This window comes from Physella acuta, unplaced genomic scaffold, assembly GCF_028476545.2.
Source record: "Physella acuta isolate Inbredline_101_S28 unplaced genomic scaffold, ASM2847654v3 ptg000454l, whole genome shotgun sequence".
In the NCBI taxonomy this organism is placed as follows: Eukaryota; Metazoa; Mollusca; class Gastropoda; family Physidae; genus Physella; species Physella acuta.
In genome coordinates this window covers 163,205-189,515 of record NW_026731973.1, presented here as the reverse complement: position 1 = coordinate 189,515, position 26,311 = coordinate 163,205, and the positions used below count along the sequence as shown (strand labels likewise).

The following is a 26,311-nucleotide window of genomic DNA, read 5'->3' as shown; positions in this document are numbered from 1 at the left end:
AAACAACGCAGTAGAAATATAACATTGGGAAATCCCGTTGTGAATTTCTAAATTTACTTTAGACTATATATGGTCTGACTTAGACGACCCTCAGTGTTTGTGACGCCTGTACCATACACACATAACCTGATACTAAATGATATCGTGTTTTTTGGCTTAAGTGGAATGTAGAAGCATGAATCAAGTGTAGTACAGTGCAAGAAAAATAAAATGGTGATACATTGTGAGAATCATATCACGTACAGATTTTAATAAAAACCCTCCAACCTAGTGGTTGATCCATAAATGACGTCATGCTTTTTTGCCGATTCGTACTCCCCCCCTCCCCTCCATCACAATTCGTCACAAAAAAGCCAGACCCCCCCCCCCAGTAAAATGACGTCACACCTCAGCCTAAAACCCTCCTCAAAACTGCAGTTGAATTTTTCTTAAAACATCAATATTTTTTAAAAATTTTGTCTGTACTCTGTCAACATAGAGTATTTAAGCATTTTTTTTAATTTTTATTGCAATGTATTAAAAACAGTTTTCGAAAACACAAAATAGCGGCTAAAATTCGTTTTCTAAAATTGTTTTTTTTATAATGCAAAATTGTGACGTCACATCATCTTACCCCCCCCCCCCCCTCTCTAACAAACCGTCACGAAATTACAGACCCCCACCCATCTTCGAGTGTGACGTCATTTATGGACGACCCCTAGGCAAAAATGGAACAAAAATGTAGTATGTACAGAATCACATTTATTAATCAGACTACGCCCTCATTCCTAGATATTTAAGGGTCTACACCCCCACCCCCACGGAAGTATCAAGAAACCCCGCAACCTGTCTGAATGTCTAAAAGAAACACTTTATCTAAGAAGTTTATAAAATCATGGTTCTCATCTTAGCCGTCTTGCACATCATATCAGAAATCATGCATTACTATAAGTTAGTAGATAGAGCTGACGATAAGCGTATGGTTAGCAAATTGTAACGAGCGATATGTAATACACATGAGTGAGCAGACATGGAAAGTAGAGACTTAATAAATAAAACAGTGTATGTTAAAATTGTTCAGCCAAATTTCTGTTTATGTTTTCAACAACTGTCTTTAAAAAATAAAAAAATCCAATATAAAAATGTTGTTCTTAGCTCTTTTATTTCTAGATTCTATGTGTAATTTACTTGGAAGACACGGCTTTTTTTATTAGCTTGACGTCAACACGGGACGTCAACCAACTTAATAAATGAAAATTTAATAACTTTCAACACATTCATATAAGACACGCAGGTACCTACTTTTGTTTAGCTAATATTAAACACGTAACGAGGAATAAAATAATCACACCTATACCACTAGTCACAGATAAATGTAATCCTTAATCATCATCTCTTGTTGAATGACTGCCTATTAAGTTGTGATAAGATCATATATAATGATGATGGCTACTTGATACCTACATCACTGTCACGCGGATATAAAATTAGAACAGGATATTCCCACTTCATTTGTATGTACAATAGACACGTTTATTTACGTTTTAGAACATCATAAGTGATTTAATACCTTAGAGCAGGGGTCGGCAACCTTTTGAAGCAGAAGAGCCAAAAGTTGCAATTTTCAAAATTTCCCTGGTTTTAAAGAGCCACTAAGATTTTTTAAATTTCAAATATTTTTTTTGATTAAGATTATTAGTTTTTTTGCAAGGAGCTGAAGAGCCGCATCTTGATATCAAAAGAGCCGCATGCGGTTCGCGAGCCGCAGGTTGCCGACCCCTGCCTTAGAGAAACAAGTTTTTATTTAACACCAATCTTGAAAGAGATCGAGTACTATGTGAAATATAGTAAAGGTAGAGTTTCCTTTCGAAATTGACTGTCCATGGGGCAAGTGAAGTAGAGCTCACCTGTTTCTATGACCTCGGCATGTAAAGGGAAAGTGTGGTCAACACTATGCCAAGCCGCCTTTAATTTCCCTAAGATGAGTTAGGTACTCGTTAGAGCTGGGTGGGCTCAGGGGTGTTCTACGTACTTGAATCCGAATTTCGGGTTAGCAGTCGTATTCTCTACCATTCGACTGCATCGTCTTTTATTTTACGTATCGGCAGCAGAATGAAAGCTTGGGTATTTTCAAATATATAGTGTCTTTCTAAAATGAAAGATCAACAATATATTAATGAAATTGATACAGGCGTAGAAGGGGTATTATCATATGTTATAAGTTGATAAATTAATATCAATTTATACTGTAATAGGTAAAACGTTCTTTATTTTATTGTGCACCTTCGGTTTTGTAAAGGAAAAGAATAGTCGCAACCAAAAGGACATGTTAAATAGAAACTCTGGTATGATTAAAAGCCTATTCATTTGATTCAAAGGTAGTCATTTAATTGCCCATGTATCTCACTAAAAACTTTCTCTCCCCCTCCCCTCACAACAAGAAAGTGTACAGCCTCCCCCCCCCCCCCGAAGGAGATGGAATTTATATAGAAAACATACTTTTACCAGTTTCGCCCCCACCCCGGAAAATATCAAGTGCCCCCCCCCCCCCCCCCGGAGAAAAAAGTCTGAAAAAAAAACACTGGAGTTGGAATATAATTCTAGACTCTTCTAGATCTGCCCTTGTCATAAAAAATAACTTCTGTACATGCCGCTATAAGACAGAACAGGTGATTTAAGTAGAGCTTTGTGTCGTCATTGTACATGGGGCGGGGGCAGTGTTTCTTTCTGGCTTCTCTTCGGGAGGGGGGTTGGGTACAGAGTTTCTTTCAGGCATCTCTAAATGACACATAGACAAGTGTAGCTGTTTTACAACACCCCCCCCCCCCCCTCCCGAAGAAAGTCTACCCCCCCCCCCCCCCCGAACAAAATGGAATTTATATAGAAAATATATACTTTTACTAGTGTCCGCCCCTCCCTCCCGGAAAATGTTGACCGCCCCCCCCCCCACCGAAAATAACAAGTGCCCCCCCCCCCCTACTCGTAGAAAAAAGTCTGGAAGAAACACTGGTTGGGTACATATTAAAGACACTTTCTGTATTATCATGGGTGTGTGTCTAACCGAAATGAGGGACAATCTCACGTTTGTAAGCAATGGACGTGACTACAGCTCATATAAAACAGTGGGTCTACGCGGGAATGTAGGGCAAAGAATAAGATGAGGGGGAGGAATGGTTGGAGGTTTACAACGGCTACAGACTTTCCTGTAAGGGAGGTCACTGTTTTTATTATTGTCGGAAGCTAACGCAATCACCCCTGAGTCACGTGACTGGCTTCACCCCGCAACGTGTTCGTCCTCAAGGCGCTAACTAGGCAGTGCGTGGGGGGGGGGGGGGGGAAGGGGAGGACATAAACAGTGTACCTAAAACTGTAAACAAACAGCGAGAACCAAGCAAGCTGAAATAAGTTAAAATGTCTTTGCTTGTTTAGACTCTGCACTAGTTCAAGGCTGACGAAACGTATAATTTTATCATCCCTGCCCCCTCCCCCCCCCCCCCCCCCCCGTTCAATGATAGCACAAATTTCACGTTCTATTTATAGCGCACTGCGTGACGTGATATTTAGACCATCCATTCAGAACGCGAGACGAACATCGTACGATTGCATCACATGCCGGTCACTCGTGTTTCTAGCCGGCGAGCACAAGTGAAGTCTAAATTAAACCCTGAGCTGTGTATTGGCCCAGTAAACTTGTTGTAGCCTCCACTACTAAAAGTGCAGGCTACGTTTTTTTTTCTTCAAGAAAATGTGTTTTATAGCAAGAGAGATAAAGGGTCTTGTCCAGATAAGCCTCTCCACAAAAGCAAAAAGTGTACGCGCGAAAAGTTAAGCCTCGCCAATAGTGAAGTATTTCTGATGATTTGAATACCCTCGAGTGTTAGGGTTACGGTTGGGGTTAGAGTTGGGGGTTAGGATTTAGGTTAGGGTTAAAAGTCCCAACAATCAAACATTTTCATGCAAATTATTACTGACTAGTCAAAAATTCCCCCTCTTCAATAAAATCTAAAAAGTACCAGTTTCGTATCCTCTTCTTTATAATCCTTTTTCTTTAGATGGCGAGGGTTAATTTTTTGCGTGGCTTATCCAGACAAGATCCAGATAAAAAATATCACTTGCTTTCAATTTTTACAGGATGACTAATCTACACCATACCATTGATTTAATCATAACGTGTGTTTTTGTTTAGAGGTTCGTCCAAAAATAATTTGACGTAATTACAATCACCCGACCTTTACTATGTCACACATCGTCACAAAACCTTACACCATCATAAAAAATGACGCCACAAAACCCTAGACAACGACATTTAAATGACGTCCCAAAATCATAGACCACCATGACACGTAGATGACGTCACAAAACCCCACACTACCACGACACTTAATTTACGAATTTGGAATTTTTTCATCCTTCGTCTATCAAACAGATAAATAATATATGCAATATAATGTTCTTTTTCTTAATCGCTCAGTCACCCTCCCCTCCCTCCTCCCACCGATTCCCCTGCCCCTAAAAGCAAAACATCAAAAACATCAGAAACCCATTCCGAAGTCGTTGTGTATGAACCTCATTCTACTAAGAAAAGCTTTTAATAAATCTTGCAATTAATCATTCATAAAATTCGACCCATTTCTAGTATAAAAACATACGTTTATATTAAAAAACAGAAAAAAATTGAATTAAAAAAATTGCGTCCATAACTCCTGAAAATTAAACATAAGCTTACATATATAAATACGAACAAACTAATCAAAACAAAACATACGCTATGGGAGCTTTACGGGAATTCCCTGTTGGCGTTTGTGTGACTCAAGCTATATATAGATTTAAATGCTTGCATTCGTAGTAAAACGCATGTTGAATAACAATGCAGTCGAGGTTTGTAATTAAAACCAGTAGTATACATTTTTATAGTGCTTCACAGTGGTTAACTATCACATTTCTAAGGTAAGTGAATAACTACTACTACAACACTAATTGCTTGATCACTGGATTTAACGGCTTTCGGATTATGTGCAGGATTAGAACTAGGATAAACGGGATCAATAGTATAATAGTTGTTATAATCTGTTTGATCAGGAATTAGAAAATTCTATATTACACTACATGGTCATTAGAGATGTATTCTGATTTTCGTTCGAAAATGTAAATGCTATTTTGGCTTTTATTTACCATGCACAATTTAAACATTGGTTTTCGTTATTTAATGTTTTTTTTTTACTTTTAGATTCCTCTTAATAAGTACTATTATTATACTAATAGAAGTTATAGAGATAATTTTTAAGATACATTTTATATTACAACTAACAGTATTTTAGACTTATAGCTCTACCTATGGACCACGATAATTATTAAATTATTAATAATTAAAGCTATTTATCTCCCAACTTAATTTCTGCTCACTTAGTTAACATTAACATATATACAATAGGTCAAAATATAGCTCTATTCAATTTTTAGTTACATTGGCCTATCTAGCATAATATCGCCCTTGAGTCTACTCAGCTTTGATGAGTACCACACTTAAAGTAAAGTACCCTTTTTAAACCTGGCGGTACATGGGGCAGGTGAAGTAGAACTCACATGTTTCAACTACTGCGGCATATGAAGGGATATTGTGATCATCGGTATTGCTAGTTGTCCTTACTTCACCTGATGTAAGCCAGGTACCATTGGACCTGGATGGACTCAGGAATTGAGCCCTGGATCTGAACTCGGGACTTTTGGATTACATGTCGCATGCTCAACCACCCGACTACGCCGTTCATGCATTTTAGACACACAAAAAAAACGTAAAAGCCGACCGGAAATAATTATTTACCATATTATCCTTTTGATAAGTAGTGGTCAGAGAAATAGGTACACTCTACTTCATCTGCCTTGTAAACAGTCAGTTATAGATTGTATGTTTCTACACGAATGTATGGGTACTGGGTACGGCTAATCTATTTGAGCGTTTTTTTATAACCTCTAGATAATAAGGATTACAACACTTTTTTAAGAGAAGGAAGTGCGTTCAACTATATCTTGATCTTTCCTGTTTACTTTAATAACTAGAACGAGGTCTCCATAAATAATGACGTTACGAACTTTAGTCCACTATTTGCCTAGGAAGTGATAGTGTGGTTATTCATTCTTTTTGTGCTAGGGTTGTATTGACGGCTGGTGCTTGATACAGAAGAAGTAAGACATGTATTATAAGTGCGTTCACCTGATTTGAAATACGTCGTCTGGAAACTTTAAAAGGATCGCACGCTAGTGTAGGCTTTGTGATTGTGTGGGACCGTTAGGTTAAAAATAATCTTCCCCATTTAGGGTGGGAAGTTAGAGAGGGTAGTAGTGACCTTTTCTGTGTATGTGGAAAATGAACCATTACGTAATTGGGGATTGAAAACACAATAAAAGGAACGAACGTACCGCATTACCCCAGTATAACAGTTTTTACCTTTGATTAACACATATATATATATATATATAAATAAATAAATATATATATATATATATATATATATATATATATATATATATATATATATATATATATATATATATATATATATATACATAGTCTCACCACCCCTTCCCTCCACACCTCACTCCCATATATATAAATCTTGAAAACAATTCGTACTTTAAAAAGCTGGGTTTTATAGTACCGTCCATTTATTTAAAAAAATATATATAAATCTCTAGTTATATTTAGTAGTTATCATTGCTAAAGATATTTACACCTTCTTTGCTTGGAATAAGTGTTTTTTAAGAAAAACGCATACAGAAATACAGTTTTTTATCCAGGTTGTTTTTCTGACAATTTGTGTAATTTAGGTTAGGTCAAAAAAATGACAAAACAACATTCCTCTTAAGACCTAGCGATCCAGTGGGCAGGTGAAGTAGAGATCGCATTTTCCTTAACCTCGGCATATGAAAGGATAGTAAGGTCAGCACTATTCCAAGAGGTCAGGTAGCTTCCATTAAAATAGACTTTTAGTTTGGGAAAGCCTTAGGTATAATGTCATGTTTAGGGTAGCGATACTCCAAGACTGTTACTTCGATTGTGCGTTTCACAAGACAATACTAGCCTCAGCCTAATATCTGACCACTCAAGGGAAAATAATAAATAATATCCTCTTAATCTGACAATATTTTAGTCCATGGAAGGAATCTCCCATTAAAAACAATACGATGGATCTTGTTCTTACAGGCTGCTGAAATGACGGTGCAATGAGCGACAGGGCTGTAGACAACTTATATACAGGTAGTGGTTTATTTTTTGCTGTTGTGTCATGCTCAGTGAGTGGTGAGATTGTGTGAGAGGGGTGCTTCTAGGGGGATAGAGGGTTGTGGGTGTGTGTGTGTGGGGGGGGGGGGGGTGGAACGAAGTCGCACAGTAGTGGTTAGAATGGTTATCATTGTCATAAAAATACATCGTTATCATTATCATCTCTCGTCATACCTGCTTGTGTGTTAGCTGCAAAATTCAGCACTTCAGAGTTGTCTATCTTGTTTGAGTATTGATTGGCAAATGAAGCCATCCAGAGTTCTCTATCCTACTGAAGTAGGCTTTAGTCCGCCCACTACAGCAGTCCTTATTTCCTGTTGCATATTGTATAAAGAAGTGTGTAGGGGCGATAAAACATGTTTTTATATTGTCTTACTTGCAATTTCTATTGTACTCAACGCTATCTTAAATAAACACTTATCCTCGTGAACTTAAAATACATAATTTTTTTTCTACTTTCCGGTAATTTTTTTTTTAAAGGAACCTTCGAAGTAGAAGAAATCTACGAAGACGACGATCCCAAACTTCGCGTCTGCAAAAAACTAAAATCCCACTCCAAGTTTATCCCCGTGACCAAGTTTATCAAAAAACATCTGCCCATCAGATATCGAAACTACGACGTGCTCAACTTAATCAAATCCCAAGCGGAGCTGACGGTCTTTTTACGGATTACCAAAGTCAGCGAGGATCGTCCGGAGTTATACCCCGGTACATGCTACAACTACCCCTCCCACGAACACAAGGGGAAAAACAAACTCAGAAACGGAAGTGGAGTCGTGTGTAAAGTGGTGAGGTACGCTGAAAAAGATAACAAAACTTGCCCGTGCGAGAAGTGTAAGACCTCGTCCACGCCTCGTAAAGAGTGGGGCGAGATTAACGTTTTCACCGCCACGCATGTTGTGTACGACGAAACGGAAAGAAAACACACGCAGGTTTATTTCTTCCGGGACAGCAAGGAGGTGGATAGTACGCAAGGAGTCAGTATCTGCGCGGAGCAACTTGTGAGATTAAACGTTGAAAAAGATTGGTGTCGTATCAACTGCTACACACACAACGACAAGCTTTTACACAGGTTAGATAAAGCTTTAAGGAGTTTTGAACGCTACTGTCAAATTGTGGAGGACAGGTATAAACAAACGCCTGGGTTACATAAGTTGACGGTAGTTGTCTCCCATCCGCACGGAGACTACAAAAAGGTGTCGATTGGCCAGTGGAGAGATAAGACCAGGAAAAGTCGGTTCGGGGATCACAGGTACACGTACGACACGGTCACCTGCCCGGGGAGTAGTGGGGCGTATGTGTACATCCTGGGGGTGGCAAGCAGTCGTATGACTACCTGCATAAGGGGTGTAATGAGCTGGGGTTGAATTTTAGTACTGATGGCTGGGAGTCTTTGTAAAGATGTAATGAGTATGGGTTGAATTTTAGTACTGATGGCTGGGAGTCTTTGTAAAGATGTAATGACCATGGGTTGAATTTTAGTACTGATGGCTGGGAGTCTTTGTAAAGATGTAGTGAGCCTGGGTTGGATTTTAGTATATTTGGCTGGGAGTCTTTGTAAAGGTGTAATGAGCATAGGTTGAATTTTAGTATATTTGGCTGGGAGTCTTTGTAAAGGTGTAATGAGCATGGGTTGAATTCTAGTATATTTGGCTGGGAGTCTTTGTAAAGATGTAATGAGCTTGGGTTGAATTTTAGTATATTTGGCTGGGAGTCTTTGTAAAGGTGTAATGAGCATGGGTTGAATTCTAGTATATTTGGCTGGGAGTCTTTGTAAAGATGTAATGAGCTTGGGTTGAATTTTAGTATATTTGGCTGGGAGTCTTTGTAAAGGTGTAATGAGCATGGGTTGCATTTTAGTATATTTGGCTGGGAGTCTTTGTAAAGGTGTAATGAGCATGGGTTGAATTTTAGTATATTTGGCTGGGAGTCTTTGTAAAGGTGTAATGAGCATGGGTTGAATTTTAGTATATTTGGCTGGGAGTCTTTGTAAAGGTGTAATGAGCATGGGTTGAATTTTAGTATATTTGGCTGGAAGTCTTTGTAATTGTGTAATAAGCGTGGATAGACTTTTAGTACTGATGGCTGGCAGTCTTTGTAAAGGTGTAATAAGCATATGCTGAACTTTAGTGCTGATAGTTGAGGTCTTTATAAATATGTAATAAGCGTCAGTTCAATTTTAGTACCGACAGTTTTGTTAAAGTGTAATAAGCATGGATAGAACTTTATAATGGTCTACTGAGCATGGGTTAATATTGTTGGCTGGAAGTCTTTGTAAGTGTCTAATGAATGTTTGGATTGTATAAAGCAGGGGTCTCCAAACTTTTCAGTCCGAGGTCCGGATTAACTATCAAATTTCAGTTCGGGGGCCACTTTCTTCCAGGTATGTCTTTCATTTTTCTGGGCAAAGTTCCTCAGCCATCACCAACAAACGATTTTTCTTTGGACAAAAAGATCTCCGCGGGCCGGATGAGAGGACTTAGCGGGCCGCATACGGCCCGCGGGCCGTAGTTTGGAGACCCCTGGTATAAAGGTATGACATAAGTGTGAAGATCTTAAAAAAGTTGCATGAATGTGTTTGGTGGGGTCGCCTTTGTAAGAATGTATTTAGAGAATGTGGATGAGCATAATAATTAAACAATAAAATGTTGTACATCGTATAATGTGTATACTATAACTTCATTAACTTAAAAAAAAAAACAACTGATGTTCCTGAACGGTATGAGTCTTTAAATATTATGGTGACTACATATATACATTTGTTATGAGTTTTCATGACACTATGTAATAATGGGATATGTACATCTTAGAATTATATCGTTTTTATTTTCAGATCATATCATTACTCAGCTTATGATCACCATCAGTGTTTTAATCTCATTTTTTTCCTACCTCATATAGTATTAATTAAACACATTTTATTTTATGTGAAAACTGTAAATTAAATTTATTCACCAGGCAGCTTTCAAATACTCACTTCTCTACAACTACTTCACTCTTACAATTTTTTTTTCAAAATCTAAATAACCATTTTAAAATTTAAAACAATTATTTTGAAATAATTCGCAAGCGATTCAATTATGGTTACATTTTTAAAATTGAAGCCGTTTGGGAACCATCGATTACATTCATTTTCATATTTTTGTATTGATAATAGCCATTGACAATAACATACGTTTTTTAATCCATTCCAAATATTTAAAAAACCGTCCTGCACTTAACATTGAGTCTATCGGAGTGGCCAGGTAAAGCAAACACAATGGAAGTCAAAACAGTTGCTTTACATGATAAAATAAACCTCCCGAAAATGGTGACCAAAGTTAAATAAAATGGCAAACAATGGAATTTTTCAGTTCGATTCACATTGTTAAAAATGCATTTGCGTATCCTTTTATTGTAATGGTCTCACTATTTTAAGCCGTTTGGGAACCATCGATTACATTCATTTTCATATTTTTGTATTGATAATAGCCATTGACAATAACATACGTTTTTTAATCAATTCCAAATATTTAAAAAACCGTCCTACACTTAACATTGAGTCTATCACTATTTTAAGACTATTAAGTTGAGATGTTATATTACTTGATCAAATAATTACTTGTTTCAGTTTTTCTAGCCTTAATAAAAACGGAAGTCAATTTGTAGCAATTTCACATTTAAAAAAAAAAATATTATACTTCGATTGAAAAAAAGCTGTTTGGCAACTACAATTTAAACCACCTTTTAAGCCTAAGTAAAGGCGGCTGGGCATAGTTCTGACCACACTATCCCTTCATGAGCCGAGGTCACAAAAACATGTGAACTCTACTTAACTTGCCCAGTAGACCGTCAAGTTGAAAGGGAACTTTACTTTAATCCTACTATAGAATGCACGCAGTTCGTAATTCGTTAACACATCATTTGATCTGATTAAATAATAACATGACATCTCACAATTGTTAATCTTATAAGTAAAACATAATCCACATTATAAATACCACTAAACTGTGCTTTTCATTATACATTGATGTATTGTATTTATTGATTTATTGTTTATATTTATTATTTTTATATTTTTTAAACTTTATAAATCTGTTTAATATATACCTCATGTAAAACAAAAGCTTTGAAAACAACATAAAACGTTTAGTTATATTCTATCAATAGTATAAAAAACCCAATTCAAACTATTTTTATACGCTAAAAGCCAGTAAAACGTAAAAAGGCAGGCAATTTTTTATCCTATTTGTTTACACATTTAGTGTTTTTCATATGAAAACTGTTTTACCAACTATATTTTCCTTTCACCTATTTTGTTTTTGTAGCCCTGTGTGTATACTGTCGTGACAAAGCAAAAACAGGTTTATAATGTGCTATACGGTGATACAATAGATGTGTGGTTTATTATGTGGTAAAGTAGTTATCATGGAGTAAAAATTTCTATATATCAGCGTTAGAAAGTACGGCTTATTTATTGTTATAGATTTAGTACATTCTTATAGTTACTCAGTATTTGTTACTGATTATGGCGCAATGTAAATAATTCACACAACTTGCTCTGATATTTGTTCTCCAATGTAGATGTAAGGAGGTTCAGTTTTATAGCTTTTGTTTTATGACTATGGCAGTCTGATAGTTTTCTTGTATCACTAGAAGCCTTATTATGTCCCATGAGGTTTTTTTTTTGGTTGACGATTGTATGAGTAAAATACACTTTAAGACCACACCGGACAAACCACTTATTCCCACTTTTTGAAATTGTTGATATATATATATATATATATATATATATATATATATATATATATATATATATATATATATATATATATATAACGTATGGCAATATGAAAGCGTAAAACCACCTCTATCCCTTAATAGTTTAGGTTATAAAATCATGCCACAATGGAACAGCAAAGGATGTCAAACAAAAAATTAAATCTTTCTCAAAAGTAGAAACTGTGGGTTATCCCCCGTGGTCTTCAATCGATTCAATAAAACGATAGATAAATTTTGTCTAAAGCAAATTAATGGGTTTTGTAAAGAGTTTTTTTCTTTGTTTACCAGGAAAAAACCCATTCAAATCGACACTGTTTGTATTTTTACTTTAGTAATGAATCTCAGGTTTTTTTCAAACGCACGCACGCAAACAAATACGCACACGCATACATACACGCACAAGCATGGTTGTGTGTGTGTGTGTTAATAAATTAACATTACAAAATCTACTATTTATTTAAGTATTACAAAGTATTAAAAAGAAAATTTAATTTTTTGCATATTTTTTACTTTGCCTTTTTGTTTGCGGTCCAGTCTAAATCACATTTTTATTGTAGAATTTATTTTTATTTACTAATAAACGAGTATTTATATATTTAACCGTGTTCTTTTTTACTTGATGGTGATTTGGGTATGGCAACACGTTAGATAACACATCAGAATACATTTCTGTTTTAGACTAATGGCCTGCATCAGTGATGTAGGCTCGTTCATAGAAAGTCTCCAGCTGATACATTACTGAAGATAGGTTACTTAGTTGTTTTCTTTTATTGCCTATACAACTTGTTCCCTGATAAAGAATTTAGTTGGCGAAAGTTGAATGGATGATATTGGTAATATCATTAAAAGTTTGTCCCAAAAGATAAATATTAGAGATTTAAACTACAGCAGTATTAGAAAATACAAACAATCTTTGTAAGTCATAACTTAAGATTATCCTTTCTTTAAAGCATAGTTTAAGTATAATAACTAGTACTAGTAAGTAGTATCATCGTATACATGTAGAATATTGGGAGTTCCTTAGCCTACGTTAATACTATATATATATATATATATATATATATATATATATATATATATATATATATATATATATATATACATGATCAGTACAAACGAGTCATCGCTAAGAATAAACGTGCCACCACCCAAGTTTGACAATCCTTCTTGAATCAATAACATGGTACAAGGCTTACAACATCTCATATATATACAGCGCATATTGTAGTAGCTGATCTATTCTTCACAAGACCAAAGGTAAGACATTTCCGTTAGTGGTACCCAGTTATTCGTAGATCTACACATCTTCGTGGTGTATGTTAGTGAAGACTATCAGGTAAGACCTTTCAATTACATGAATTATTCACCATTACAATTTTTTCAAACCTCAGGGTTAGTTTTAGAGTTTGTCATTTGAGTTAGGTTTAGTATAATTAAAGGTTAGGTTATCGTTCAGATTTTAGACGTAAGTAAAGTATCTATCAAGGGTTAAGGTTAGAGTTTGTTCATTGGTTAGTATCAATGTTTACTGTTTTGTTATGGTTGGAGGTATGTCTATTTACGACTCTTACTTTAAGAATATAGGTCATGCAATCGTATGTACATTTCTCTAACCGTTTCTTCTTTAAGTAAAGTATTTTATACAAAAAACCATGTGGATTTGCTAAAATTTATTTCTACAGGTACCAAATTTATATTTCTAATTATTTTTTTTATTCGTTTCTTATTCCTATGGAAGCTCTGTATATAGTGGACGCAATGAGAAACACAAGCAAACATTTAATAAAATAGATACAAAATATATAATGAAAAATACAGGCTTACAATGGAAAATTATGAAATGGGTTAATTATTTTAATAATTGACCATGCTGTTTTCCGTTTTTTTATTGTCTCGTATATACGAAGTATAGAGAAAGTCTTGTAATCGTGCAAAAAAAAAAAAAAAAATCGAGATTTTTGCAAATCTCGACGTTTTACATCTCACTGATACGGAAAAACAGAATTTTGCAATCTTGTCCGTATGTCTCTGTGTGTGTGTGTGTCCGTGTGTAAACACAATAACTTGAGTACCGTTACAGCTAGGTTGATGAAATTTCATATACAAGTATTTTATCAAAATCGTAGATCCGTATCAACTTTTGCGCGATTTCGGATAACCGGAAGTGGTACTTTTTCTACTTTGAATTTTTCAAAAGCCTATAACTTGAGTACTATTTCAGATAGATAAATGAAATTTGATATGTAAGTAAAAGATCTAATTCTCTACCTTCTGTCAAATTTTGAGAATTTTTCGTTGACCGGAAGTACTTATTTACGCTACTTCCGATTTCTCAAAAAACTAATGTAAATTTTAAAAGTACTAATAATATTGCGCACTATTATGCGCTTTTTTATTCGCGTTCACTTGGTGTGCAATTAATTTGTCTACGAGATTTTATTCTATTTTTAAAACTTTAAGTATTTAAAATGGATTAAAAATCATGTCTAGAAGTCTATAGCCCGAGTTCCCATCCCCTGTTATTTTATATAAGAATATTCGAGAAAGTTTAGGGGAGATCACTCCCGGTTTATTTTCTTAGTCAGACTGTTACTCTGACTAAATAGCAAAATACAAGATGATCCGTGTTGATCTCATACACAAATTATTTGAAAAAAATCTTATCAGTCACCTGTTACAAGTAATGTAAATTAACCATGTAGATCAGGAGTCAGCAACTTTTTAGAAGGAAGCGCCAAAAGTTATATTTTACAAAAAATTTCCCAGATTTTAGAGAGCCAATAGCATTTTTATTTCAATTATTATGGTATTTGATTAGGATTAGGTATATGAATTTGATTTAAAAAAAAATAAATAGCTTTAAATATGAAACAATATTTATTCATAAAAAAACATACATTGTTTCCGCACAAAATATATACCATTATTTTAGCTAGCTATTTTTTAATAATAAAATTAGAAATCCTATATTTTGGCTACAGTTATTGAATAATATTTATAATAATTACTCAATGGTAGCCAGTGGCGTAGCGAGGTCGGGTGTCACCCGGTGCGGCACTTAATGGTGTCACCCCCCCCCAGAGGCATAGAGACCCTTCCCAGGGACAAACATTCAAATTTTCGATTTGCACCCCCCTCAAGTTTTCGATTTGCACCCCCCCTCAAGTTTTTGATTTGCACCCCCCCCCCCTCAAACTTTCGATTTGCACCCCCTCCCCTCAAGTTTTTCTCTATATATTTTGTTTGCTATTTTTTGCCTTGGTGTCACCCCCCTAAATGGTGTCACCCGGTGCGGTCCGCACCCCCCGCCCCCCCTTGCTACGCCCCTGATGGTAGCATTGGCCTCTTGCATGCATTTTGATAGTTTGTTCTATCTGACGTTTTAGCTTGTTGTTTTTAGTTTCAAGCATGCCTATAGATTTATATTTGTTAGTTTCTTTTCTTTTATTTATTTATATTCAAGCAAGAGAACACTTGCTTGCACGAAACTGTTGACCTGAAGCTCGTTATCACTCTGACTCCATTTTCTTCACCTAACTAGCATCCTGCAAGACTATTTCATAGGTCAAATATAAGTGCCTCAACTCGCGGCATTTCTTTTAGAACTGTCCACTTGTCCAGCGTAACGTTCATGTCTTTTTGGACCCCCAACTCTTCTAACTTGCTCTTAAGCAGTGTTTCTTCCAGACTTTTTTCTCCCGGGGGGGGGGGGGGGGCACTTGAAATTTCCGGAGGGGGGGGGCGGTAGACTTTCTTCGGGGGGGGGGGGGAAGGGGTGGACACTGTTAAAAGTATATATTTTCTATATAAATTTCATTTCGTTAGGGGGGGGGGGGGCGGTGAGCTTTCTTCGGGGGTGGGGGGGGGGGTGGTTGGGCGGCCCCGAAGAGATGCCTGGAATTAACTCTGCTCTTAAGATTGATGAACTACCACTCCATGAACGTTTGGTTTTCAAATCAAGCAATGGCTTTTGAAGCGAACCAGCATCAATTCCAAATGGCTCAATGTTGATTTACTTTGCATTTGTTTTGAGAGGAAGTAATATATTAATCAAATATTGTTGTACCTTTGGACGTTCGAATGTATAACAATGTATTTTAAAAAGATATAAGAAGAGCACAGATATGGAGAACCGCACGTTGCCGATCCATATTCGCATTAGGAACGTAATAGTGTTGCTAACAAATGTTTATTTATAATAATAAAATACATTTAGTACTTGTACTGTTTTCAAATTAATTTTTTAAAATTTAAATTTTAAAAAATATTGAAATTTAACTGAACGCGTTTTATTTGTCCATGAGTAATTTTTAATGTGTGGAAGATATGTAAAATGAAAATGAGTTTTTATTAATTTTCAATTAGAAATACTGGCATATGTCTCTCAACAGATTTTAATGCAAGTTATCTTCTCTTTGTCCCTTAGAATCTAGAATCAGATACTTTTAATTAAGATTACAACATTAATTTCCTCTTTTTCGTTGCAAGTAATTTATTTGCAATTAATTTGTATTAAAATTGAAATGCATAGTTTTTAATTTATGATTTTTTTTCAAGTAGTTTTTTTTTATATTATTGATTTAACTGCATTTGAAATAAATAATTTCGTCATTGTGGGAATTCCCTATTCTGTGCGCGTCCATTCAAAAATAGGAAAAACCCGTTCTTCTGTAAAAATAAAATTTTCTGTTCTTTTTAGTTGTCCGCCGTTCTAAACATTGAGCGGTCGGCTGTGAACGTCATCCACTGATTTAAAACAAGCACGAAACAGCACGTAAGTTACTTGGTTTTCATGATTGAATTACATAAACTATGAGTTAGTCTGTATCGTTTTAGAAAAAAGTTGAATGGTCGAATATTTGTCTCTGTCCGCAAAAACATGTGCCTTCTATATTAGTCTATGTCAGGGGTCGCCAAAAGTTACAATTTTCAAAATTTTCCTGGTTTTAAAGAGCCACTAACATTTTTTTATTACAAGTATTTTATTTTTTTATTAAGATTATTAGTATTTGTGCAAGGAACTGGAGAGCCGCATCTTGACATCAAAAGAGCCGCATGCGGCTCGCGAGCCGCAGGTTGCCGACCCCTGGTCTATGTGGTCATCCATAAATGACGTCCCGCTTTTTTGACGATTTTTACCCCCCCCCCTCCCCTTCGTCACACGTCGTCACAAAAAGCCACCCCCCCTAAAATCTCGTCACACCTCAGTCAACAACACCCCCCCCCCCCCTCAAAAGGGCTGTTGAATTTTTCTTAAAACATCGATATTTTTCCAAAATCATGTCAGAACTATGTCAGCATAGAGTCTTTTGATCAATTCCTATTACAATTTATTAAAACCGTTTTGTAAAATGCGAAATAATGGCTAAAACTTGTTTTCTAACATTGCTTTTTTTATAATGCAAAAGTGTGACGTCACACCATCTGAACCCCTTCGCCACCTCCCCCTCATCACACATCGTTACAAAATTACGGACCCCCCCTCCACCCTACGAATGTGACATAACCAGGGGCGTAGCGAGGGGGGGGGGGCGGGGGGGGGGTGCGGATCGCACCGGGTGACACCATTTAGGGGGGTGACACCAAGGCAAAAAATAGCAAACAAAATATATAGAGAAAAACTTGAGGGGGGGGTGCAAATCGAAAACTTGAAAGTTTGTCCCCGGGAAGGGTCGCTACGCCTCTGGGGGGGGGGGTGACACCATTAAGTGCAGCACCGGGTGACACCCGACTTCGCTACGCCACTGGACATAACAACATAATATTGTGTGTATAGGCATACCAGAATCAAGTAACTCGTTAAAATTCTTTTTTTTTTTAAAAGAAATGGCGCTACAAGAATAAGAATGACGTTAGACAGCTATGAATAACACTGACATCGATGAACTTTTTAAAGGTAAAAATGTATTATATATACACCAACACAAACACACAGAGATACACAGAAACACTAACGCACTTATATAACTATAACTATTAATATAAATAAATAAATAAATGACAAGGACATCGATGATCTTTTTAAAGGTAAAAATGTATTATATATACACAAACAAACACACACACGGGCACACTCACAGACACACGCACGCACATATATAACTCTAACTATATATATATAAATAAATGTATATATATATATATATATATATATATATATATATATATATATATATATATAATACAATACAATACCGCTGTGTAACATTTTAAATGAAGAAAAATAAAAAGGGAAAAATATGCTTCAGTGTTAGTAAATCCTACACCATGCAATCTCTTATGAAATAATCTGTTCACGGTCTTTAGAAAATAAATGTTTTAAAAGAAATTTCGTTATACTATGTGTACCCCTATATATTCAATTAACGTATTCTTTATAGTACAAAACCTAACAAGCAGTTCAAAAAAATTATTTATTCTCATAATAATTTTCTCCATCTAATTCTCGTATTGATTTTCTTCATCTAAATCTCATACTGATTTCCTTGATCTAATTCTCATATTGATTGTCTCCATCTAATTCTCGAATTGATTTTCTTCATCTTATTCCCGTATCAATTTTCTCCATCAATCCCTAGGACCAATAGAGTTCGAAGATTCCCTATTTGCAGAAGAAAAACAACTTCGCCCATGCTACAAAGAAGAACACCACAAAGATTTTATCCCCGTGTCTGACTTCAGTGTCAACAGTCTCCCCCCGGATTACAGAGATATGGATTTGTTTAATCTGATAACCCACCAAATCTCCTTGACCGTTAGCATCTCTATCGAGTTCACTAGCACCCGACGACCGGAATTCTACCCTGGAACCACTGACCAGTACCCGGCCTTGAACTTTAGAGGTCAGAGTAAACTCCGAACCGGAAGTGGGTTTGTGTGTAGGGTGGTCAAGCAGGAAGAGTCGCCGTGTCAGTGTGTGGATTGTAAGACGATCGAGTCCCCGAAAAGAGAGTGGGGTGAGATCAACGTGTTTACGACATCCCACGTCGTGTTCGATGAGTCGGAGACCAAACACACCAGCTGTCGGTTCTTTTACGACAATGTGGATAGCGAGAAGCGTATCATCAGAGCGGAGCGGATTGTACGGTGTAACTTAGAGAAAGACTGGTGTAGGTTAAACTTAATCACACATGATATTGACCTCCTGGATAAGCTAGAACACCATCTTGAACAATTTGATCAGTATTGTCAAACTGTAGAAGATAAATACTCGCCTATCGGCGAGATGCATAAATTAACCGTCATTGTCTCGCATTCCCATGGCAACCCCAAGATGGTGTCTATTGGGGAATGGCAACATAAGAGAAGGAAGGGGAAATACGGGGATCACGTGTACACGTACACCACCCCTACCTGCCCGGGAAGTAGCGGGGCGTATGTGTACATTATGGGCGGGGGGAAACAGTCGTACGACTACCTACATAAAGGGTGTGTAAAGGGATCGGACTTGAAACTAAACTACAGCACCCGTGGGTGGGAGACGTTGTGAGTGGGATGTCTGATGAAGTCTTTTGGTCGAAACGTTGCGTGTGAGTTTCTATCATTTCTGTTGTGTTCTAAGAATTTTATAAAAAAAATATTGTTTTTTTTTTGTGAATTATTGCATCGGATTCTGATTGAGCCCTGTTTGCATTTTTTTTTTCATAAGATGCACATTAATGCACATTTATTTCTTACAAAATGTGAGTTTTGTATTGTTTTTTTTCTGTTTACACTGAAACTTTACTCACAGTGTTATTGTATTACTGTATTGTGTTCACTTTTAAAAAATAATTTCAACGGCTGTGATTCCTTTTTGTTTGTGAAATAAAGAAAAAAAATGATAAACTCTTTTTTTTTACTTTAACTTACCAATTAATTAATTCATAATTAATAATAAAGATTAATATTATACTAATACAATTATAAGAATGAAAAATATTGCTTAATACAAGAACACAGTCAAGATTTGTTCTTGCAACTCCATGCTTAAAGATGGTATTGTTAAATAGCAGGTTTACAGCTAATGGCGTTACTTGGTCGTTTGTCACACAATACGTGACTTAGGTTGTCTACCATTACAGTGACTTAGGTTGTCTACCATTACAGTGACTGAGTGTGTCACACAGTACAGTGACTGACGGTGTCATACAGTACAGTGACTTAGGGTGTCTACCATTACAGTGACTTAGTGTATCAACCATTACATTGACTTAGAATGTCTACCATTACATTGACTTAGAGTGTCAACCATTACATTGACTTAGGGTGTCTACCATTACATTGACTTAGGGTGTCTACCATTACATTGACTTAGGGTGTCTACCATTACATTGACTTAGGGTGTCTACCATTACATTGACTTAGGGTGTCTACCATTACATTGACTTAGGGTGTCTACCATTATAGTGACTAAGGGTGTCACACAGTATAGTGACTGAGGGTGTCACCCACTACAGCGACTGAAGGTGTCATCCTACCCTACTCCAACAATATTAACCTTTCTGTTAGAATTTACCCCTCTACCTTGATGTTGTATTATTTTAACTGGATAAAACTTTTGTTTTCCAGTGAGCTTAAGGAATTGTCATCATGATGCCCCCCCCCCCAACACTTAAATAGTTAAAAACGCTGCTGACAAGAAACCCCGCCCCCAACTTTGTGTCCAAGTGTCTCGGAAAATTTTAACTTAAGCCCTCAACAGAAGGAGATACAAAGTTTCACTGTGCATTTTCAGCCCATCCAACACTATTCTCAACGACACTGTATTGTGGAAACAATAAAAAAATGTGTAACAAATATAAACATCAACTGTAGAGATTACGTAATCAAAAATTAATGCGTTGTTTATGTTTTTTTTTTAGTAATATAAATGCTGATCTATTGAATTTTTCGAGTGATTATTGATTTTTTCATTACGTGGCTTAGATTTCGAGTGTATACATTTCGTCAGATTAACGTCAGATGTACACGAAAAAAAAACAAAAAAAAAAAACAAAATACAAACCCAATTCGACATAGATATTCTAAATGTGAACCTAGCCATGATCCTAAATTAACTCTAAACCTGAACAGTCACGTGTCTCGCTCGAACGTCAACAGCAAAACCAGGCATAAGTCAATCTAAGAAAACATATTCCACCATAACGGTTCCGCTCAAATAATTCACCACGTCAGTCTTACAAAGGGATCGATGTTTATAAATATAACTCCAATCGTGTCAGTATAGTATAAAAAAAATACTCCACCCTAACAGTTCCACTAGAATAGTCCGCCACGTCAGTCTTACAGAGGGATCGATGTTTATAAATATAACTTATTCCAATCATCTCAATATAATATGACTAATTTTTATTAGTCTGCTGTTTTTAGTTGTTTTTTTTTTTTCTGCTAAAGAAACTAATCTATTGGTAACTAGTAAACATAATTATTTTTCAAAAGTATACACAAGTTAGCTTATAGTTAAGAGGTTGATATTGTCAAGTTGTTTTCGTGGACGTACAAAAAGTCCACACAAAAAAACGCCACACCCAAGAGATCATAAACATTTGTGGAAAAAAAAACCCAGAAAAAACCCCCACCTCAGATAAATATTTGGATATGAGCAGATTTACCCTGTGTCTTTATCTAAGCTTAAAAATTGTGCACGTATAACTTAAAGCTGCAAATACATGAAATACCCAAGATCTAAATGTACACATTGCAATAATGCATAGAAACAAACAACAGATATATTTTTAATTTTAATTTTTTCAAGGCAAAATTCTAGTAAGATAAGATTCTAGCTTCTTTTCTCTCTCTTCTTTTAAGCACATTATAGGCCTTCATTATTTGTAAAACAATAATTACAATATTCAACATTGTCTATTCTAAAACATAAAGGAAACTAGGTATTTAAGCTTCTGAAAGAAAAAAAAATTCACGTTGTACCTGTTAAAGTTAGGTTTAAAAAAATAAATTTACAGTACGTAATTGTTTTGATAGTTTCTAAACCTTCCACGTTATTCTACATTAAAGTCCCCTCTCCCCCGGCACTAGAAGTGTGACGTCATATATAGTTCAACCCTTTAACAAAAACTATATAAAAAAAATAAGTAGAGGGCTGTAAAGTCTCGTATGAACTGGAAGTAAACAATTTCTGGATTCTATTTCTGGGTTTATCACACCATCGCGTGTTGCACACAGCCGCGTGTGATTTCCTTCCTGCAACGTTTGTTTTTCCTGAAAAAAAATCACTTCACTTAGAAAGTCACGTGATAGTCGTACGATCGTTTAGGCTGACCCAAACCACGTCAGGTTAATGTTGTGACTTAACGTCATAACGGGAATTCCCACCGCTCTATTTATATTTACTCCAATTTGTGTCAAACAGTCAGTATTGGTCCCTGTTGCAAACACAATACGTTGTGACCAATTGAAAGACAGAAGATCTAATCAAGTATTGCATAAACGAGTTCTAGATTCTACGATGTCGCCGTTGGAACATTGTTCTAAGATGCTGGGTATGTTGATATATTTGAGAGCATTTTGTTTGGTTAAAAACAATTTTGTTGACGATTTAAAAACGATTTATCTCCCTTTATGCTAGCTTTTTAAAAAGTGCCTGATTTTATTGACGCTTCTGTCGGTTTGAAAATACAATAACATAACAAATGTGTATATAAACATACATACATGCATATATATTATATATATATATATATATATATATATATATATATATATATATATATATATATATATATATATATGTGTGTGTGTGTGTGTGTGTGTGTGTGTGTGTGTGTGTTCATCACACTTAACTGAACAATTTCTGAACATTATCTCGTTATGACTCAATATTTTGAGAAACTATTGATAAGGAAAATGATTACGTTACATTTCATATATTTGCTGGTGTGAAATATTTTATGTAAGAGGGTGGATATACATGGCATCATGCAGTCGCTGGCATATTTTACATCCATTCCTTGCCGTCACATGTATCTGCACATGGCATGATACTCCTCCTATCAACAAACTCGCTTCCCCTTTTTCCTTAATTCAACTGTAGTTCAAAAAAAATAAATCTCCTTCCTCCCTTCTCCATTTTTTTCACTTAATCCCTAATTAGTTCTTGACGTCATCATTGGACTAAATGAAGTGCTTCTTGTTTTTGCAGATGTACAGAACCCATGCCAACAAATTCTGGGTCCCAGACAGTCCGTCAGTTGCTGCTGTACCTGGTCTTCGGCTGACATGTTCGTCACGACTTGACATAAGCTCCTCCCGCTTTTGTCTTGTTTAAAGCCATAATTTACTTGTCAAAAGTTTGTTTCGTTTTATAAGTACGTTTAGTTGTATAACTAATTTTGTGTTTTTAATGTTTTATAATTTTATCATTATGAGCATGTGTCTTTGAAGCGACATGTCAGCCAATAGACTAATGTCTGATTAGAGGGGTTGAAACAATGAATCGTTCCTCTTAGTATGGCAAAGAACACAAGAAAAGGGAAGTAACCACTGCTTGCCAATGTATAGCAGGAGTGTACTTTAATCATACTTTATTGCAACTAAATGCTTTTGTTACATTTTTTTCTATACTTGGTAATTTATCTCGATAAGAATTGTGTATGTGCGTGTGTGTGAATATGTGTCAGTGTGTGTGGAATGTCGATATGACTTTTGAAAGCTTTTTTTATATCCTTATTTTCAATCTTATTTCAGGTATGAGCATATTAAAATCAGTGTCTGGGTAATATTTAATGGCTAAACAAGTAACAAATAAGCTTTTTGAAGGTAATAATCAATATGACGTAGGCACGTTGTTGATCAAGTTAGATTGTACGTCTAGTTTCAACGTGGTCGAATTATTTGAACAAACACTGGCCAGATTCTGAAATCTGAATAAATCTTACATTCTGAATTATTTAAGTGTGGAAGATAAACAAGCATATTTTAAAACTTTTTTAAAGTGTATATTAAGATAAGCTAAGGTAAGCAATGTATTGATGAATACGAATTCAGCACAACGTTGAATTCCAAATTATACTCATCAACTGTTTGTAATAATTGATTACACACACACACACACACACACACACACATATATATATATATATATATATATATATATATATATATATATATATATATATATATATATATATATATATATATATATATATATATATAAATAAATAAATAAATAAATATATATATATATATATATATATATATATATATATATATATATATATATATATATATATATATATATATATATATATATATATATATATATATATATATACATATGACGTGTATTATAGGTGGACTGGAGGTCGACGTGCTGGAGAGAGACGAAGGTATAGGAGCAAAGCGTTGCAAGAAAAATCCAGGCCATAAACACTTTATACCCTGCAAAGACTTTACAATCAACCACTTGCCTGTACAATACAGAGACGTTAGAGTTTACCTGCTGATACAATGGCTGATCAGACTCACAGTCATGATCACTGTGGGTTTCGTCAGCGAGAAGAGACCGGATTTTTACCCCGGGACTGAACAAGCATATCCAGCTTCCGGTAAGAAAGGGAAGTCAGTCAACATGAAAGGTAGTGGGAAAGTGTGTAAGGTGACGAAATTCTCTGAGAAAGATAACCGGACTTGTGAATGTAGGAGTTGTAAGAACTCTACCGAGCCTAAGAAAATCTGGGGTGTTATTAATATCTTCACTGCGACGCATGTTGTACATGACGATTCCGAGGTGAAGAGTTCCGTGTGTACTTTCGATTTCGACAGGGAGGGGAGTGTTGTGGTGGAACTCCAGGCGGAGGCGTTGGTGAGGGCCAGCGCGGAGAAGGACTGGTGCCGGTTGAGCTGTGTGACCCATGACGTGGAGATGCTTCAGAAACTGGAACACGCGTTAGAGAAATTCGACGAATGCTGTCAAAAAGTTCAGGACATATTTCAACCAATCACAGACGAGGATAATTTGACGGTGATCGTTTCCCACCCGCATGGTATTCCAAAACGCGTTTCTATTGGTGAATGGAAGGTGAAGGTCAGGGATGAGCGATGTGGTGACCACACCTACTCGTACACCACGCCCACCTGTGGGGGGAGCAGCGGGGCCTACGTCTACATCCTTGGGGGTGGGAAGCAGTCCTACGACTACTTACACAAAGGCTGCTCCGAATCAAATTACTGCACCAAGGGTTGGGAAACGCTATAGACAGTAAACAATAAAGAACCCAACAATTAAACCGACTTTCGAAATACATAAAGCCAAGAAACTTGAAAAAAATAGTAAAGCTATAAATCTCTATATCACTTTTCCTTATTAGAAATACTTGGGATCTTAAATTTATTTGTGAGCACTGTTGACATTTAAAATCTGATTCAACCATCAAATGAAACTTTGGCATAATCAATTCACTTGGACTACATTTCTATTTTCTTTACATTTTAAACCAAATTTGAACCGAGTATGTTCTGATTATAATCTGAAGTTTATTGATTTTAAGACCAAAGTATATAGTCCTGGATTGGTTACATTTTTAAACATTTTTAGAGATGAAACATAATTATATCAACCTTAAAAATTTTATCAAAATGTATTTATCTTATCAAATATGGGAATCCTATCTATGTGATTAAAACTTCATAAGGGATATAGGCCTAGTCGCTCAATATCGTAATACAATATACTCATTGTCAGTGGCGTAGCGAGGTCGGGTGTCACCCGGTGCGGCACTTAATGGTGTCATCCCCCAGAGGCGCAACGACCCTTCCCGGGGACAAACTTTCAATTTTCGATTTACACCCCCCCCCCCTTCAAACTTTCGATTTGCACCCCCCCCCTCAAACCTTCGATTTGCACCCCCCTCCCTCAAACTTTCGATTTGCACCCCCCACCTCTTAAAAGGCTATTTAACACTCTAATTGATCACTCTATTAAGTGGAATTATCATTTTTCTCTACATATTTTGCTATTTTTTGCCTTGGTGTCACCCCCCTAAATGGTGCCACCCGGTGCGGTCCGCACCCCCCTCGCTACGCCCCTGCTCATTGTTAATCCGCCTTCTTCAGATATTACATGGAAACAACATTAAAAAAAAACAAATTTGGACTATACATCCTACTATTTCAACTACAGTTATCAAGCAAGCCTAATGGCTGTTATATTACACCAAAAAGTCTATGACCAGTCGAAAGCTAACGATGATTTAAACATATTACGACTATTTAGTCGACATAAAACAAATATTATTTCTCCAACAGGAGTAATAACAACGCTTTCAACTTAAACTGGACAACATTAAAATAACA

General features: G+C 36.0%; 3 protein-coding genes across 4 annotated transcripts; all 3 read left to right on the top strand.

The window, feature by feature from the left end:
• The first annotated feature begins 4,853 nt into the window (after positions 1-4,853).
• Positions 4,854-8,772, top strand: LOC131943401 (uncharacterized). The gene is made up of 3 exons (XM_059303502.1): positions 4,854-4,926; positions 7,181-7,234; positions 7,739-8,772. Exons 2-3 carry the CDS (start codon positions 7,201-7,203, stop codon positions 8,623-8,625), a joined length of 921 nt encoding a protein of 306 aa, XP_059159485.1. The 5' UTR covers positions 4,854-4,926; positions 7,181-7,200; the 3' UTR covers positions 8,626-8,772.
• A 4,444-nt stretch (positions 8,773-13,216) lies between these two features.
• LOC131943360 (uncharacterized) lies at positions 13,217-19,824 on the top strand. 2 transcript variants are annotated; one of them, XM_059303444.1, is made up of 4 exons: positions 13,217-13,276; positions 16,719-16,793; positions 17,844-17,915; positions 18,598-19,824. In XM_059303444.1, exons 3-4 carry the CDS (start codon positions 17,882-17,884, stop codon positions 19,506-19,508), a joined length of 945 nt encoding a protein of 314 aa, XP_059159427.1. In that variant the 5' UTR covers positions 13,217-13,276; positions 16,719-16,793; positions 17,844-17,881; the 3' UTR covers positions 19,509-19,824. The 2 variants fall into 2 exon arrangements, with proteins under 2 accessions (XP_059159427.1, XP_059159426.1); XM_059303443.1 differs by lacking the exon at positions 13,217-13,276 and adding an exon at positions 13,293-13,355.
• Positions 19,825-22,383: 2,559 nt separating this feature from the next.
• Positions 22,384-25,799, top strand: LOC131943362 (uncharacterized). Its single transcript, XM_059303446.1, has 4 exons — positions 22,384-22,500; positions 23,160-23,325; positions 23,705-23,776; positions 24,310-25,799. Exons 3-4 carry the CDS (start codon positions 23,743-23,745, stop codon positions 25,212-25,214), a joined length of 939 nt encoding a protein of 312 aa, XP_059159429.1. The 5' UTR covers positions 22,384-22,500; positions 23,160-23,325; positions 23,705-23,742; the 3' UTR covers positions 25,215-25,799.
• Positions 25,800-26,311: the final 512 nt, after the last annotated feature.